The sequence below is a fragment of the Scyliorhinus canicula genome, chromosome 1, assembly GCF_902713615.1.
Source record: "Scyliorhinus canicula chromosome 1, sScyCan1.1, whole genome shotgun sequence".
NCBI lineage: Eukaryota > Metazoa > Chordata > Chondrichthyes > Carcharhiniformes > Scyliorhinidae > Scyliorhinus > Scyliorhinus canicula.
The window spans coordinates 296,323,560-296,342,598 of NC_052146.1; the positions used below are offsets into that span (position 1 = coordinate 296,323,560).

General features: G+C 52.0%; 1 protein-coding gene across 4 annotated transcripts in view; it reads left to right on the forward strand.

Moving 5' to 3' along the window:
• LOC119975857 (cation channel sperm-associated protein subunit epsilon-like) overlaps nt 1–19,039 on the forward strand; it is a 223,616-nt gene that overhangs the window by 182,194 nt on the left and 22,383 nt on the right. For all 4 annotated transcript variants that reach the window (XR_005462814.1, XR_005462817.1, XM_038815749.1 and 1 more), the window contains one exon: nt 10,937–11,029. Coding sequence is in view for 2 of the 4 variants with exons in the window: in XM_038815749.1 (XP_038671677.1) it covers nt 10,937–11,029 (93 nt within the window). In the remaining 2 variants the exon portion in view is untranslated. The remainder of the gene's footprint in view (nt 1–10,936; nt 11,030–19,039) is intronic.

The following is a 19,039-nucleotide window of genomic DNA, read 5'->3' on the forward strand; positions in this document are numbered from 1 at the left end:
CAGGAAGCTGCCAACAGCCTCAACTGACCAGCAAAAAGCCTACTAGCTTTCTCTCCATACGCGTACACTACCCACCTCGAGCGCCACAACTGCTACACCATGGATAGCAGATCAAATTGCATCTGTAACTTCTTTCTATCACAGTAAGAAGTCTTATAACACCAGGTTAAAGTCCAACATGTTCGTTTCAAACACTAGCTTTCGGAGCACTGCTTCTTCCTCAGGTGAATGAAGAGGTATGTTCCAGAAACCTACATATAGACAAATTCAAAGATGCCAGACATTGCTTAGAATGCGAGCATTTGCATGTAATTGAATCTTTACAGATCCAGAGATAGGGGTAACCCCAGGTTAAAGAGGTGTGAATTATCTCAAGCCAGGACAGTTGGTAGGATTTCGCAAGCCCAGGCCAGATGGTGGGGGATGAATGTAATGCAACATGAATCCCAGGTCCCGGTTGAGGCTGCACTCATGTGTGCGGAACTTGGCTATAAGTTTCTGCTCAGCGATTCTGCGTTGTCGCGCGTCCTGAAGGCCGCCTTGGAGAACGCTTACCCGGAGATCAGAGGCTGAATGCCCTTCTTTCTATCAGCTAGATGATCTGGTGTCGGGTCACTTGCATACCTGCCATCAACACCTTATATCTCATCCACCCCCTCTGGCACTCTTCTCACATCTCCCTGTCCTTTTTTTTAAGGGAGGCGGTGGAGTAGTGGTATTGTTGCTGGACTAGTAATGCAGAGACCCAGGATAATGATCTGGGGATCCACAGCAAGTGGTGGAATTTAAACGCATAAAAAATATCTGGAATTAAAAGTGTAATGATGACTGTGAAACAATTGTCGATTGTCCTAAAAACCCATCTGGTTTACTAATGTCGTTTAGGGAGGGAAGTCTGCTATTCTAACCTGGTCTGGCCTACATGTGACTCCAGACCCACAGCAATGTGGTTGACTCTTAAATGCCCTCTGAAATGGCCTAGCAAGCCACTCAGTTGCATTGAACTGCTATAAAACACAAAAAAGAAATGAAACCGGACAGACTATACGACATCTAACCAGGCACCGGAAGCGACAACGACCGATCCAGCCTCGTCGACCCTGCAAAGTCCTCCTTACTAACATCTGGGGCTTGTGCCAAATTTGGGAGAGCTGTCTCACAGACTAGTTAAGCTACAGCCTGACATAGTCATACTCAGAGTCATACCTTACAGACAATATCCCAGACAACACTATTACTATTCTTGGGTATGTCCTGTCTCACCTGCAGGACAGACCAAGCAGAAGTGGTGGCACAGCGGCATACAGTCGGGATGGAGTTGCTCTGCGAATCCTCAACATTGACTCTGGACCCCAGTCGGGACGGAGTTGCCCTGTGAGTCCTCAACATTGACTCTGGACCCCATGAAGTATCATGGCTTCAGGTTAAGCATGGTCAAGGAAACCTCCTGCTGATTACCACATACCGGCCATCATCAGCTGATGAATCAGTACTGCTCTTGGAGAATGCCACTTGGAAGAAGCCCTGAGGGTGGCAAGAATGCAGAATATACCCTGGGTGGGAGACTTAATGTCCATCACCAAGAGTGGCTTGGTAGTACCATCACAAACCGAGCTGGTTGGGTGCTAAAGGACATAGCTGCTAGACTGTGACTGCAGCAGGTGGTGATGGAACCAACAAGACTGAAAAACACACTTGCCCTCATCCTCACCAATCTACTAGCTGCAGGTGCATCTGTCCATGACAGTATGGGTAAAAATGACTGTGGTGAATTATATGCATCGTAATTCACACTGTATTGCCTTGCGTTGTATTGTGTCCTTGTGGGCTCTGTATGTGAGCCGTTGCGCGGCTCTGCCCGTAGGGGAGATGAGGAGTTTGTACTGGGCACCACCCTTGGCTCTGCCCATGGCTCCTCCCACTAACCGGAAGTATAAAGTACTGAAGCCTGCTCTCAGTTCCTCTGGTTACAGGCTGGCTTAGTTGTAAGACTATTAAAACCACAGTTTATTCCAATCGTGTGTCTAGTGAATTGATGATCACATCAATTTAATAGTCTTAGAAAACTTGAAGAAAACTACTATGGAATCAGCCCTCAAACCTGACCGACTAGAACTCGACCCGCAGACTGCAGAGGCGAAGGAAATCTTTCTACACTGGCTCCGATGTTTCAAGGCCTACCTGGCTGAATCAAGCACTTCCGAAACTACAGAGGAGCAGAAACTCAGCCTACTGCACGCAAGGGTGAGCCATCATATCTCTTAATTGTACCACCTCATATACCAAGGCCCTGGCCATGCTCGACCGAATGTACATGTGACCCATCAACGAGGTCTACGCGCGGCACATTTTCACAACCCGCCGCCAGTGCCCCGCGGAGTCGCTGGAAGACTTTCTGCGTGATTTAAAAGCCTTTGCTCGGGACTGCAATTTTCAGGCTGTAACAGCCGCCCAGCATATGGAACTCGCTGTCTGTGATGTATACGTTGCGGGGCTCAGGTCCAACTATGTGCGCCAACGATTGCTTGAGAAAGGGGCCCAGAACTTGGAGGACACTGTAGAGTTAGCTACAACTATGGAAGTCTTGTTCCGCAGTCTGACCTCGTTCCCCGCGGACCAAGCGACCCCATCATGGGCCCCCGACCAGTGACTGCCCGAGGCCTGCGCCACGCGGCCACCCACTCGCTATGCAGCACCAGCGTGCCATTTTTGTGGACAGCCCCAACACCCAAGGCTACACTGCCCGGCCCACAACGCGACCTACAGCAGCTGCGGTCGCAAAGGACACTATGCCCGAGTATGCCGAGGAAAGTCAAAAACTCCAAACTCCCCCGCAGTCCAGAGCACTCGCCTCCCAAACTCGTAGGCCCCGTAATTCTGCAGCGTGTCTGCCGACTCCGCCCCCACCCGACATGTGCGACTCATGGGGGCCGCCATCTTGGCAACCCTCCTCCACGCGGCCGGCCATGTGCGACTCATGGGGGCCGCCACCTTGGACGCCATCTTCCTCGCCGCCCGCCACGTGCGATCCACGGGGCGGCCATCTTGGGCTCCATCTTCTCCAGCCTCCGAACCTCATCTCGATGACTACGACCTCAGCGGACAGTCATCACAGGGCCACTCCAGCACAGCTGATCGAGCCGCCAACTACCCGCAACTCAGCGCGGTCACGTTGGACCAGTCGCGTCCGAAACACCTCCAAAACTCGATGATGACCGTTAAAATCAACGGCTACAGGACACCGTGCCTCTTCGACTCCGGGAGCACCGAGAGCTTCGTACACCCTGAACTGGTAGGACGCTGTTCGCTCCCTATCTTCCCTGCACGGCAAACTATCTCCCTCACCTCGGGCTCACACTCTGTTCACATACAAGGGCGCACCGTCGCGACCCTAACGATTCAGGGCGCCAGCTACTCGAATTTCCAGCTGTACGTACTCCCCGAACTCTGCGCCCCACTCTTACTTGGACTCGACTTCCAATGTAACCTCAAGAGCCTCACACTCAGCTTCGGCGGACCCCTACCTCCACTCACTATCTGCAGTCTAGCGACGCTAAAAATCCCCCCCCCCCTCACTCTTTGCTAACCTCACTCCGAATTGCAAACCCGTAGCCACTCGCAGCAGGCTGTATAGCCTGCAGGACAGGGTGTTTATTAGAACAGAGGTCCAGAGGCTCCTACATGAGGGAGTCATAGAGGCTAGTAACAGCCCCTGAGAGCTCAGGTGGTGGTCGTCAAGACCGGGGAAAAATTCCGAATGGCAGTGGACTATAGCCAAACCATTAACCGGTTCACGCTCCTCGATGCGTACCCCCTCCCCAGGATTGCAGACATGGTTAATGAGATTGCCCAGTACTGCTTATTCTCCACGGTGGATCTGAAGTCTGCATACCACCAGCTCCCAATCTGCCCGGAGGACCGCCACTATATGGCGTTTGAGGCCGATGGCCGCCTCTTCCAATTCCTCCGGGTCCCCTTTGGCGTCACGAATGGGGTCTCGGTGTTCCAACGAGCAATGGACCGAATGGTGGACCAGTACGGGCTGCGGGCCACGTTTCCGTACTTGGATAACGTCGCCATCTGCGGCCATGATCAGCAGGACCACGACGCCAACCTCCACCGATTTCTCCAAACTGCCCAGAAACTTAATCTCACTTATAACACGGAGAAATGCGTTTTCCGCACGACCAGACTAGCCATCCTCGGCTATGTCATGGAAAACGGAGTCCTGGGCCCCGACCTGGACCGTATGCGCCCTATCTTACAACTCCATCTCCCTCATTGTCCCAGGGCCCTCAAGAGGTGCCTGGGATTTTTCTCTATTTATGCCCAGTGGATCCCTCAGTACGCGGACAAAGCCCACCCACTATTTAAGGCCACACTCTTTCCTCTGTCAGCTGAGGGCTGCCAGGCAGGCCTTCAACTGCATCAAGGAGGACATCGCCAAAGCGGCCATGCGGGCGGTGGATGAATCCGTCCCCTTCCAGGTGGAGAGCGACGCCTCAGAGGTCGCTCTTGCAGCCATCCTAAATCAGGCAGGGAGACCAGTCGCCTTCTTCTCCCGAACCCTCTCCGCTTCGGAACTTCGACACTCCTCGGTCGAAAAAGAAGCCCAAGCCATTGTGGAGGCGATACGACACTGGAGGCACTACCTCGCAGGTAGGAGGTATACCCTCATCACCGACCAATAATCGGCTGCCTTCATGTTTGACAACTCGCAAAGGGGCAAAATTAAAAATGATAAAATCCTGCGGTGGAGGATCGAACTCTCCACCTACAAGTACGATATTATATATCGACCGGGGAAGCTCAACGAGCCCCCAGATGCCCTGTCCCGCGGCACGTGCGCCAGCGCGCAAGACGACCGCCTGAATGCTATCCACAATGACTTCTACCACCCGGGGGTCACCCGGCTCGCCCACTACGTCAAAGCCCAAAATCTGCCTTTCTCCACCGAGGAGGTCAAAGCCATCACCAGGGATTGCCCGATCTGCGCGGAGTGCAAACCGCACTTCTCTAGACCAGACAAGGCCCACCTGGTAAAGGTATCCCAGCCCTTTGAATGCCTGAGCATCGATTTCAAAGGGCCACTCCCCTCGACCAATCAAAATGTGTACTTTCTGAACGTCATCGATGAGTTCTCCCGCTTCCCGTTTGCCATCCTGTGCCCCGATATGACCTCCCACACAGTCATCAGAGCCCTGCACAGTATCTTCACCCTGTTCGGTTTCCCCAGCTACAGACACAGCGACAGGGGTTCGTCCTTTATGAGCGACGAGCTGCGTCAGTACCTGCTGGACAAGGGCATTGCCTTGAGCAGGACTACCAGCTACAACCCCAGGGGGAACGGGCAGGTGGAGAGGGAGAACGCGACGGTCTGGAAGACCGTCCTACTGACCCTCCGGTCCAGAAATCTCCCGACCTCCCACTGGCAGGAGGTCCTTCCCGACGCGCTCCATGCTATTAGGTCCCTCCTATGCACCGCCACCAACCAGACCCCTTACGAATGACTATTTGTTTTCTCTAGGGGCACTACCACGGTGGCTTCGCTCCCACCTTGGTTGAGGACACCGGGCCCGGTTCTCCTCCGGAAGCACGTCTGGGCACACAAGACAGATCCACTAGTAGAAAGAATGCTACTACTCCATTCGAACCCCCAATACGCTTTCGTTGAATACCCCGACGGCCGTCAGGACACCGTTTCCCTCTGAGACCTTGCGCCTGCAGGATCCAACCCCACCACCACCACCGCCGAGGTACCCCTCACACTTCACCCCACCCAACTCCCCGTGCCCTGCGCCCCCGCACCTATAGGTTCACTGCCCATGCTCCGCGCCCCCGCGCCTATAGGTTTCCTGCGCCCCCCGTCGCCCGTCACACCGGTCAGGTATGAAGCTCGGACGGAATCACCCCCGGAGTCCACCATCGTACCCTCACCGACTGCCACCACCCAGCCACCCAAAGAGGCTGCAAACCCGGTGCTCCGCCGATCCCATAGGATGACTCGGCCACCGGACCGGCTCAATCTGTAGACCCATCACCCCCGCCAGACTTGATTTTTTACAGAGGGTGAATGTGGTGAATTATATGCATGGCAATTCACACTGTATTGCCTTGCGTTGTATTGTGTCCTTGTGGGCTCTGTATGTGAGCTGTTGCGCGGCTCTGCCCATAGGGGGAGATGAGGAGTTTGTACTGGGCTCCACCCTGGGGTCCGCCCATGGCTCCTCTCACTAACCGGAAGTATAAAGTACTGCAGCCGTAAGCCTGCTCTCAGTTCCTCTGGTCGCAGGCTGGCTTAGTTGTAAGATTATTAAAACCACAGTTTACTTCCAATCGTGTGTCTCGTGAATTGATGGTCACATCAGTGACCACTGCATAATCCTTGTGGAGACAAAGTCCCATCTTCATATTGAGGATACCCTCCATTGTGTTAAATGGGATAGACTTCAAACAGATCTAGCAGCTCAAGATGGGCATCCATGAGGCGTTGTGAGCCATCAGCAGCAGCAGAATTGTAATTACCTACAATCTGCAACCTCGTGGCCCGGCATTCCCTACTCTACCATTACCACCAAGCCAGGTGATCAACCCTGGTTCAATGAAGAATGCAGGACAGCATGCCAGGAGCAAAACCAGGCATATCGAAAAATTAGGTGTCAACCTGGTGAAGCTACAACACAGGACTACTTTGTGTGCCAAATACCATAATCGGCAAGTAATAGAGCTAAGCGATTCCACAACCAATGCACCAGATCTAAGCCCTGCCACATCCAGCTGTGAATGGTAGCGGACAATTAAACAACTCCCTGGAGGAGGATGCTCCACAAACATCCCCATCCTCAATGATGAAGGAGCACAGCACATATGTGCAAAAGACAAGGCTGAGGCATTTGCAGCAATCGTCAGCCAGAAGTGCCGGGTGGATGATCCATATTGACCTCTTCCGGAGATCCCCAGCAATACAGATGTCAGTCTCAAGCCAATACGATTCAATCCATGTGATATCAAGAAACGGCTGAAAGCCCTGGATACTGAATAGGCTATGGGCCCTGACAATATTCTGGCGATAGTACTGGAGACTTGTGCTCTAGAACTTGCCACATCACTAGCCAAGCTGTTCCAGTACAGCTACAACACTGGCATCTACCCAGCAAAGGGGAAAATTGCCCAGGTGTGTCCTGTACACAAGAAACATAACAAATCCAACCTGGCCAACTACCGTCCTATCAGTCTACTCTCATCAGCACAATGATGGAAGGAGTCATCAACAGTGCTATCAAGCGGCACTTACGCAGCAATTATCCACTCATTGATGCTAAATTTGCATTCCGCCAGGGTCACTCAGCTTCTGACCTCATTACAGCCTTGGTTCAACACAGACAAAAGAGCTGAATGCCAGAGGTGAGGTGAGAGTGACTGCCCTTGACATCAAGGCAGCAATTGACCGCGTATGGCATCAAGGAGCCCGAGTTAAACAGGAGTCAATGGAAATCAGGGGGCAAACTCTCCTCTGGTTGGAGTCACATCTGGCACAAAAGAAGATGGTTGTGGTGGTTGGAGAGCAATCATCTCAGCTCCAGGACATCACTGCAGGAATTCCTCAGGTTAGTGTCCTAGGCCCAACTATTTTCAGCTGTTTCATCAATGACTTGCCTTCCATCATAAGGTCAGAAGTGGGGATGTTTGCGGATGACTGCACAATGTTCAGCACCTTTCGTGACTCCTCAGATAATGAAGCAGTCCATGTCCAAATGCAGCAAGACCTGGACAATATCCAGGCTCGGGCTGACAAGTGGCAAGTTACATTTGTGCCACATAAGTGCCAGACAATGACCATCTCATCCAAGAGAGGATCAAACCATAGTCCCTTGACATTCAATGGCAACACCATCGCTGAATCCCCCACAATCAACATCCTGGGGGTTATCATTGATCAGAAACTGGACTATCCACATTAATACTGTGGCTACCAGGGCAGGACAAAGGCGAGGAATCCTACCACGGGTAACTCACCTCCTGGCTCCTCAAAGCCTGACCACCATCCACAAGGCACAAGTCAAGAGTTCAATGGAATACTCTCCACTTGCCTGGATGAGTGCAACTCCAACAAAACTCAAGAAGCTTGACACCATTCAGAACAAAGCAGCCGCTTGATTGCTCTTCCTTCCACAAACATTCAAACCCTCCACCACTGACGAACAGTGGCAGCCGTGTGTACCATCTACAAGATGCACTGCAGTAACTCACCAAGGCTCCTTATACAGTATCTTCCAAACCCACAACCACTAGCATCTAGAAAGACAAGAGCAGCAGATACCTGGGAACCCCACCACCCCGCCCCACAAATGGGACAACTTCCTTCCTACCTAGTTGTAACTGTAGCTCCCTCTAGTGGCTACTCTCGACACTTCATTAACCCATGCAGTACTGACAGTTATGATAAGACCACACCATTCACCAGCCAAACTCACTCAGCTACCAAGGCAGCCCCCAGCCCCGTCAGAGCCCACACTACCCATATAAACCATCCAAGACAAAAGCCAGACCCCTAACCGAAACCAAAATCCCCCCCACCTTCCACCATCCAAAACTGCCAACTCCCCCAAGCCCCCCTTAATACAAAAGCAGTACAAAAATATAAAAAAAGGAAAGAACCCCCCACCCAAGCCAACCTGTATTAATTTCAATTGTCACCAACTCTGTATAAACAGATGTGAAGAAAGGGGCAGAGGAAACAAAGGAAACAAAAAAATATTCATACATAGAAGTCACTATTATGAAATTGCCATGCACACCCACCCCACCCACCAACCAAGTACCTTGCAAGCCCCTTCAGTTGAGTCCAAGTCCTTCAGCTTTGATATATGTTTCCGCTTTGTCTGCCATCTCGAAAAAGTGATCTTTCTCCTTGTGCATCACCCTCCCCCTCGCCGAGTAAACCATGTCAAACTGTACACCATTCCTGCAGAGCACCGATTTTGCCCTGTCAAAAGCATGCCCGCCTCCTCGCCAAATCCGCTGCAATGTCTTGATAGATGCGGATACTTCTGCCTTCCCACCGCACATCACAATTCTCCTTGGCCCATCTTAGACCTGCTCCTTTGACCAATAGCTGTGAAAGCACGCTATCACTGCTCGTGGTGGTTCATTTCCCGTGGCTTTGTACGATGCGAACGGTGGGCCCAATTAAGCTCGATGGAGGGGGCCCAGATCATCCTCCCCATCAACTTCTTAAACATGGACTCAAAATATTCAGTCGGTTTTGCACCCTCCATCCGTTCAGGCAACCTGTTCTCAAGGTCATCAATCTTCGCTGTCAGGTCCCTATTACATTCCTCCACCCTCTGTAGCTCAGCATCTAATGAGGTTAACTGATCACACTGCCGCGACAGCTCTCCCTCCACCCCTTTCAACACTTTACCATTCTGCCACACCATCTCCGACATCTTTCCCACCGCCTCCTTTATTGGTACCAGGGCATCATCCAACTTTCTCAAAGCCTCCATCATTTCCCTCCTATGCTCCTCAAAATGCTAGCTGAAGTTTTTCTCAGATTCAACAGCCATTACCTCTGCCAACTTGTCTACCGTGATAGGTATAGCCCCACCCGATGCACATGTCACTGCCATCTTAGGTCCCCATTGCTCAGCTCTCTGACAGACTACTGCTTCCACTTTATTTATATTTGTTCTTGCACCCTTTGACATCCTTGCACCAAATACATAGATACATAGAGGATATGGCAGGAGGAGGCCTTTTGGCCCTTTGAGCCTGCTCCACCATTTATCCCGATCATGGCTGATCATCCAACTCAATAGCCTAATCCTGCTTTCTCCCCATAGCCTTTGATCTCATTCACCCCAAGTGCTACATCTAGCTGCCTCTTGAAATATTCAATGTTTTATCCATCAACTACTTCCTGTGGTAATGAATTCCACAGACTCACCACTCTTTGGATGACGAAATGTCTCCTCATCTCTGTCTGAAATGGTTTACCCTGAATCCTCAGACTGTGACCCCTGGTTCTGGACACACTCACCATTGGGGACATCCTCCCTGCATCTACCCTGCCTAGTCCTGTTAGAATTTTATAAGTCTCTATGAGATCCCCTCTCATTCTTCTGAACTCCAGCGAGAACAATCCCAACCTAGTCAAATGCTCTCAAAGGGAAGAGTCTGTTCACCAATTACCCTGGGAACAGGTAAAAAGAGCCAAAAACCAACAACTGTGGTGGGAGCTACCTTTCGTGTGACCTCCTTATGTGTTGCCACCAGAAATCCCAATCGATTGTTCATAATGGCATGATTGAGATATCTGGGAAATAGGAAGAATAGCGGATCTGGCTGCATCAAAGGAGGTAAATAAATAAATAACCTTTTATTGTCACAAGTCGGTTTACATTAACACTGCAATGAAGTTACTGTGAAAAGCCCCTAGTCACCACATTCCGGCGCAAGTTTGGGTACATAGAAGGATAATTCAGAATTCTCAGCTGGTACGGGAATTGAACCCGCCAACCAATAAGATTGGCCTTATTGGAAGCTGCAGGCCACCTGTAAAAGCACAGATGCACACTGAAAAGAAGTTGTCAATTGAGCTGGACTAATTTTCTCAATAGCATATGTTATGAATTACATTGAGTATTGTATATCCACTAGTACTTATAAAACTTGACAAACAGGAGTGAGTGTAGAATTCAAATTGGCACCCAACAACATAAACAAGATACAGATACTGTCTAGGTAGAACCACTGCAGTATTAATGCATCCATTGATAATACCTTAGTCCTTATCAACAACTTCATTAATAATACACTCAAACATCGATCATTTTCTTAGCCACTGAATGCATTAAGGAAACACTAGTTAGCATGAAACTAATGAAGTGTGACATTGGTAAATTTAAACCTTTTTTGAATTTCCGTTTTTTAGGCTGGTTGTCTGCGGGAAGCACAGACCTGGAAATCTATGCTCGACTATCACAAAGGAAGCCATTTAAGTCGCAAAGATATCTGGGGTCCTTGGGTAAATGTGATTTTTTTAATGCCTTTTTAGCGGCTCAGATTCGGAGGGAAAGGGCTGACAAACATGATTTGGTTTGTCAATAAATTGGCAACCATCATAATGCATGATCATTAAGCAGTTCCTTGTTTAAAGTTAGTGCTTGATATATCAAAAATGATGCAATAAATTATACAGAGAATCATAAAATCATAGAAACTTACTGCATGGAAGAGGCCATTCAGCCCATTGTGTCAATCATGTTAGAAAGTGGTGGGATTAGGGGACCCAGGTGAGAAGTGAGCTCTAGGAGGGAAGGAGGAGGATCTCACGCAGAGGGGTACAGGGAATGATGAAAAGGGAAGTGAGATGGAGAGGAGGTTGATAGGGACTAAGGGACTGGAAGGAGATGAGGAGAGGATCAAAGGAAGAGGACAAAGCAGAGCAGGAGAAAGGGGTGAAGGGCAGGGAGCAAGGGAAAACAATAACAAGCTGAGTATCTATTCAAGTAGGGAATGGGGAGGGAGAGACTATTTGGAGATAGCTGCTATGTGCTTAGAGAAAGTCAGAATGGATTTGTTTTTCTTCGATGGGGATTGGGCTGAAAAGGTAGATTTGTTCTCATTTGAGTTGAAGTTGGCAGGACTTAATTGTTTTCTGTAGGGTGTTGAACAGTGCAATCCTGTCAGATAGTAAAGTAAAATGGCCATCGTCCCAGATGACCATAGGCTACTTTCCCCTTTGAAGGGAGAGCTGACTGATGGTGATTTAACCTGAGGATCACCACACCTCAGGCAAGGGGCAAGGTTGAGAAGGCGGGGCCTTCATGAATAACCTCAGCCGGTATGGGAATTGAACCTGTGCTGTTGGCCTCACTCATTGACCAGCTGTCCAGCCAACTGAACTAAACCACCAAAGGCATGGCCATCAATGGTTAAAATCAGGGATTCTCAAGAGCCCAGGGTAAGATGAGTTCAGATATCTTGTGTGTTTGTGGGTCTGGAGGAGATTACAGAGATAGGTATGTGTGAGTCCATGGAGGGATTCAACTAGAATCTGAATTTTAAAATCAAGGCATTGCTTGACCAGTGTTGTTCTGTGGGCACTAGTGTGATGGAGGAATGGGACTTGCTGCATGTTAAGTCATGCACAGCATGAGGGCGTTTGGACTCATGTTCGAACTTTTAAGTATATGTGGTGTCTCTCCCGTTTTGAAAATTGCCTGTATCTTTGGGTCCATTTTTGTCGTTTCTTTGTGTGCTTTTTGCGTGGTTTACCTGAATGTTTCCTTTTTGGGCTCTTTGATTATTTGGAGCTTGGCTGGGGGCAAATAATAAAGTAAACAGTTAAAAGGGTTTGGTTAAGAGGGATGCTTCAGGGGAACTTTGTGCAATCTTTTCTGTGTCTGTATGGGAAGGATTGAGAGTGCCTGTTACTTCTTATCTCTTTCTTTTTTTTGTCTTGTTTACTTGAATTGTGCTATTGTGGGGGCTGTTTATGACTTGTATAGAGTGTTGCTTAAGTAGGGCTGATCTGGGGAAGTGGTATGGGTGGGTCGGGGAGGGAGGGGTGACTGGGAACAATGGGTGGGAGATGCGCTGGCGCCGAGGCTGGGAGCCCCAGGCTAGCTGAGTGCAGCTAGTCAATGGGAGCCGAGGTGGGGGTGTGCATATAGTTAGATTAGAACAGGGGTTAAGTGAGAGGATGGTGTTGCTGGGGAGGGCAGGGGGAGTTGTTCTGCTGACGGGGATGGAAACTGGGCATGGCAACAGTGAGGAGGTTATGGGTGGAGCCGGTCAGGAGGCGGGCCAGATGAAGCGCGGCACATGGCTGGGGGGATGGCTGATCGGCAAAGGGGGGGGGGGGGGGGGCAAGTGCCCCCCAACCAGGCTGATCACCTGGAATGTTAGAGGGTTAAACGGGCCGGTGAAGAGGGCGCATTTGTTTGCGCATCTGTGAGTTCTGAAGGCGGACATAGTCATGCTGCAGGAGATGCACCTGAAAGTGGCAGACCAGGTTAGGTTAAGGAAGGGCTGGGTCAGTCAGGTCTTTCATTTGGGGCTTGATTCTAAGACGAGGGGGGTTGTGATCCTGATTAATAAAAGGGTACAATTTGAGGCGGCGGGCACAGTCGTGGATGGGGGTGGCAGATTCGTTATGGTGAGAGGTAAGCTTGAAGGGGTGAGAGTAGTCCCGGTCAGTGTATATGCCCCTAATTGGGATGATGTGGATTTTATTAGGAGGATGCGAGGGAAGATCCCCGACTTGGACTTGCGTAAGCTGATCATGGGCGGGGACTTTAATACAGTCCTGGACCCGAGCCTGGACCGGTCATGCTCAAGAACGGGCAGGTTGCCAGCGATGGCAAAGGAACTGAGAGGGTTCATGGAGCAAATGGGGGGAGCAGATCCGTGGAGATTTAGCCGGCCGACGGCGAGGGAGTTCTCGTGTTACTCCCGCGTCCACAAGGTGTATTCCCGAATTGACTACTTTGTTGTGAGTAGGGACCTGCTGGCCGGAATGGTGGGGGCAGAATACACAGCAATTGCCATTTCGGACCATGCTCCGCACTGGGTAAACCTGCAGTTTTGTAAGGACAGCTTTCAGCTCCCACCGTGGAGGCTGGAATTTGGATTACTCGCGGACGAGGCTGTGTGTGAGAGGCTGAGGAAATGCTTGCAGAATTATCTGCAGGTGAACAATATTGGAGAAGTCTCGGCAGCGGTGCTCTGGGAGGTGCTGACGGCAGTGGTGAGAGGGGAGCTGATTTCAATCCGGGTGTACAGGGACAGGACAGACAGGGCAGAGGCGGACCGACTGATTAAGGAAATTCTATGGACGGACAGGAGTTACGCGGAATCCCCGAGGCCAGAGTTATTCAGGAAATGACAGAGGCTGCAGGCCGAATTTGGGGTGCTGACTACAGGCAAGGCTGTAGAGCAGCTTAGAAAGGTAAACGGCACGATTTATGAGCATGGCGAGAAGGCCAGTAAAATGCTTGTGCAACAACTGAGGAAGAGGGAAGTGGCTAGGGAAATAGGGAGGGTAGTGGATGGGGAAGGTAATCTCGTGGGTGATCCAGCAGGGCTGAACAAGGTCTTTAGGGACTTTTATAGGAAGCTGTACACTTCGGAACCCCCCGGGGAACCGGGGGGGGGGGGGGGGGGATGAGGCGATTCCTGGACGGCTGACCTTCCCAAGAGTGGGGAGGGGGTTGGTGGACGGACTGGGGGCCCTGGTCAGGATCGACGAGGTATTGGGGGGCCTGAAGGTCATGCAGTCGGGCAAAGACGGGTATCCGGTGGAGTTTTATAAAACATTTGCCGGTGCTGGTCAGGGTCTTTAACGAGGCAAGAGACAGAGAGAGTTTACCCCCGACGATGTCGCAGGCCACCATCTCGCTTATTCTGTGAACGGGATAAGGACCCGGCGGAGGCTTGTGGGTCATACAGGCCGATCTCTTTTTTTTTCTTAAATTTAGATTAGCCAATTATTTTTTCCAATTAAGGGGCAATTTAGCGTGGCCAATCCACCTACTCTGCACATTTTTGGGTTGTGGGGGCGAAACCCACGCAGACACGGGGAGAACGTGCAAACTCCACACGGACAGTGACCCAGAGCCGGGATCGAACCTGGGACCTCAGCGCCGTGAGGCGGTTGTGCTAACCACTAGGCCACCGTGCTGCCCTAGGCCGATCTCTTTGATCAACGTAGACGCCAAGTTACTGGCCAAGATCTTGGCGACCAGAATTGAGAACTGTGTACCGGATGCAATTGTGGAGGACCAAACCGGGTTTGTAAAGGGGAGGCAGCTGGTAGCCAAGGCTGCTCAATGTGATTATGATGCCCCCGGAGAGTAGGGAGGTGGAGGTAGTGGTAGCCATGGATGCTGAAAAGGCTTTTGACCTGTGGGAGTGGGATTATCTGTGGGAGGTACTACAAACGGTTTGGGTTCGGGGTGGGGTTCATCGACTGGGTTAGGCTATTGTATCAGGCCCTGGAGGCGAGTGTAAGGATGGACAGGATGACATTGGACTACTTTAGACTGCACCATGGGACAAGACAGGGCTGCCCTCTCTCTCCTCTGCTGTTTGCGCTGACCATAGAGCCGCTGGCAATTACACTGAGAGCTTCTAGTGGCTTCTAGGCTGGAAAGGGCTGGTCTAGTGGGGAGTGGAACATAGAATCTCGTTATACGCAGACGATCTGCTGTTATATCTATCGGACCCAATGGTTGGGCTGGACAGTATTATGGAAACCCTGACGGAATTTGGCCGGTTCTCCGGATATAAATTGAACATGGCTAAGAGCGAGATGTTTGTAATTCAGGCGAGGGGGCAGGAGAGTAGGCTGAAGGGGTTACCGTTCAGGCTAGTGGGGGAGAGTTTCCGATATTTGGGGATTCAGGTGACACGGGACTGGGGCAGGTTGCATAAACTCAACCTGTCCCGACTGGTGGAACGAGTGAGGGAGAAGGTCCAGAGGTGGGATGCGCACCCACTGTCATTGGCGGGGAGGGTGCAGACGGTTAAGATGACGATTCTCCCACAGTTCTTGTTTGTTTTTCTTTTTTTTAAATAATTTTTATTCAAATTTTCACATTTTCACAAAAAAGAAAACAATAACTGAAAATTCTAAGAACAAAAAGAACAGAACCACCCCCCCCCCCCCTCCCCCTGTACATACAAAAGAGAAACAATAAATTAACGCCCATCATTGGCAAAAAACAGATATTCAATCCAAAACAAAAAGCCGTTCTGCCAGGAGATCTAGGAATGGTTGCCATCTCCTGAAAAATCCCTGCACTGACCCCCTTAGGGCAAATTTCACCCTCTCCAATTTAATAAACCCTGCCATATCGTTGACTCAGGCCTCCACGCTTGGGGGCCTCGCATTCTTCCACTGAAGAAGAATCCTCCGCCGGGCTACTAGGGACGCAAAGACCAGAACACCGGCCTCTTTCGCCTCCTCACTCCTGGCTCCACTGCAACCCCAAATATTGCGAGTCCCCAGCCTGGATTGACCCTGGATCCTACCACCCTCGATACCGTCCTTGCTACACCCTTCCAAAATTCCCCCAACGCTGGGCATGCCCAGAACATGTGGACATGGTTTGCTGGGCTCCCTGAGCACCTAATACACCTGCCCTGGTCCCAAAAAAAAACGGCTCATCCTTGTCCCGGTCATGTGGGCCCTATGCAGCACCTCAAACTGTATGAGGCTAAGCCTCGCACACAAAGAGGAGGAGTTCACCCTTTCTAGGGCATCCGCCCACGTCCCCTCCTCAATCTCCTCACCCAGCTCCTCCTCCCATTTATCTTTCAGCTCCTCCACCGAGGCCTCGTCTACCTCCTGCATCTCCTGGTACACTTCCGAGATCCTCCCCTCTCCAACCCATACCCCCGAGAGCACCCTGTCCTGAACCCCACGCGGCGGCAGCAGAGGGAACCTCGCCACCTACCGCCTGACAAACGCCCTTACTTGCATGTACCTAAAGGTGTTCCCCGGGGGAAGCCCAAACATCCCCTCCAGCTCACCCAGGCTCGCAAACTTCCCATCTATGAACAGGTCCCCCAGCCTCCTGACACCTGCCCTGTGCCAACTCAGGAACCCGCCATCAATTCACCCCGGAACAAACCGGTGGTTCCCCGTATCGCGGACCCCATCGAGGCCCCCACCACCCCCCTGTGCTGCCTCCATTGCCCCCAAATCTTGAGGGTAACTGCCACCACCGGGCTCGAGGTATACCTCGTCGGAAGGAGCGGCAGCGGCGCCGTTGCCAGCGCTTCCAGGCTCATGCCCACACAGGATGCCATCTCCACCCTCTTCCATGCTGCCCCCTCCCCGTCCATTACCCACTTATGCACCATCGCTGCGTTGGCAGTCCAGTAATACCCACAGAGGTTGGGCAACGCCAGCCCTCCCCCCCTCCATCCCTGCCCCGCTCCAAGAACACCCGTCTCACCCTTTGAGTCCCGTGTGCCCACACAAACCCCGTAATGCTCCTGTTAACCCGCCTGAAAAAGGCCTTCGGGATAAGGATGGGGAGGCACTGGAACAGGAACAGAAACCTCGGGAGCACCATCATCTTGACTGACTGCACCCTACCCGCCAAAGACAGCGGCAGCATGTCCCACCTCTTAAACCCCTCCTCCATTTGCTCCACCAGCCTTGTGAGGTTTAGCTTATGCAAGGCCCCCCAGCTCCTGGCCACCTGAACCCCCAAGTACCTGAAGCTCCTCTCCGCCCTTTTCAGTGGGAGCCTCCCAATCCCCCCCTCCTGGTCCCCCGGGTGTACCACAAACAGCTCGCTTTTCCCAAAGTTAAGCTTATACCCTGAGAAATCCCCAAATTCCCGGAGAATCCCCATCACCACCGGCATTCCCCCCACCGGGTCCGCCACATACAACAATAGGTCGTCCGCATAGAGCGACACTCGGTGCTCCTCCCCACCCCGGACCAGCCCCCTCCAATCCCGCAACTCCCTCAGCGCCATAGCCAGGGGTTCAATTGCCAGCGCAAAAAGTAGGGGGGACAGGGGAAACCCCTGCCTCGTCCCTCGGTATAGTCGAAAATACTCCAACCTCCTCTTACTCGTGGCCACACTCGCCATCGGGGCCTCATACAATAGCCTCACCCAACTGACAAACCCCTCCCCAAATCCGAACCTTTCCAGCACCTCCCACAAGTACCCCCACTCGACCCTATCAAAGGCCTTCTCGGCATCTAGCGCCACCACTATCTCCGCCTCCCCTTCCACCGCCGGCATCATAAGAACGTTCAAGAGCCTCCGTATATTAGTGTTCAGCTGCCTCCTCTTCACAAACCCCGTTTGATCCTCATGGATAACCTGCGGCACACAATCTTCTACCCTCGTGGCTTAGATCTTTGCCAACAACTTGGCGTCCACATTCAGGAGTGAGATCGGCCTGTATGACCCACACTGCAGGGGATCCTTGTCTCGCTTAAGGATCAAGGAGATCAGCCCCCGAGACATCGTCAGGGGCAAAGCCCCCCCCCCCCCCCCCCCCCCCCCTCGCCCCGTTGAAGGTCCTAACCAACAGAGGGCCCAGCAGGTCTGCATACGCCTTGTAAAATTCAACCGGGAACCCATCCGGCCCCGGCGCCTTCCCCGAATGCATGTTCCCTATCCCTTTAACCAGCTCCTCAAGCTCAACTGGCGCCCCCAGACCCTCCACCCGTCCCTCCTCCACACTCAAGAATCTCAGCCGGTCCAAAAAGCGCCCCATCCCCCCCTTCTCCGCCGGAGGTTCGGACCGATATAGTCTCTCATAAAAGTCCCTGAAGACCTCATTAATGTCTACCCCCCTCCGCACCACATTTCCTCCCCGATCCTTAACACCACCAATTTCCCTAGCTGCATCCCGCTTACGGAGCTGGTGTGCCAGCATCCTACTCGCCTTCTCCCCATACTCGTACACCGCACCCTGAGCCTTTCTCCATTGAGCCTCCGCCTTTCTGGTGGTCAACAAGTCGAACTCAGCCCCAAGGCTGCGCTGCTCCCTCAGCAATCCCTCCTCCTGGGCCTTCGCGTATCTCCTGTCCACCCTCACCATCTCCCCCAACAATCTCTTCCCTTTCTCTCTGCTCCCCTCTCTCCCTGTGGGCCCGAATGGAGATCAACTCCCCCCGAACCACCGCCTTCAGCGCCTCCCAGACCGTCCCCACTCGGACCTTCCCATTATCGTTGGCCTCCAGGTACCTCTCGATGCACCCTCGAATCCGCCCCCTCACATCCTCGTCCGCCAGCAGCCCCACCTCCAAGCGCCACAACGGGCGCTGGTCCCTCTCCTCCCCCAGCTCGAGGTCCACCCAATGCGGGGCATGGTCAGAAATGGCTATCGCCGAGTACTCAGCGTCTACTACCCCCGCAATCAGCGCCCTACTCAAAACAAAGAAATTGATCCGGGAGTAGGCCTTATGCACATGGGAGAAGTATGAAAATTCCCTGGCCCTCGGCCTCGCGAACCTCCAAGGATCCACCCCTCCCATCTGGTCTATAAACCCCCTCAG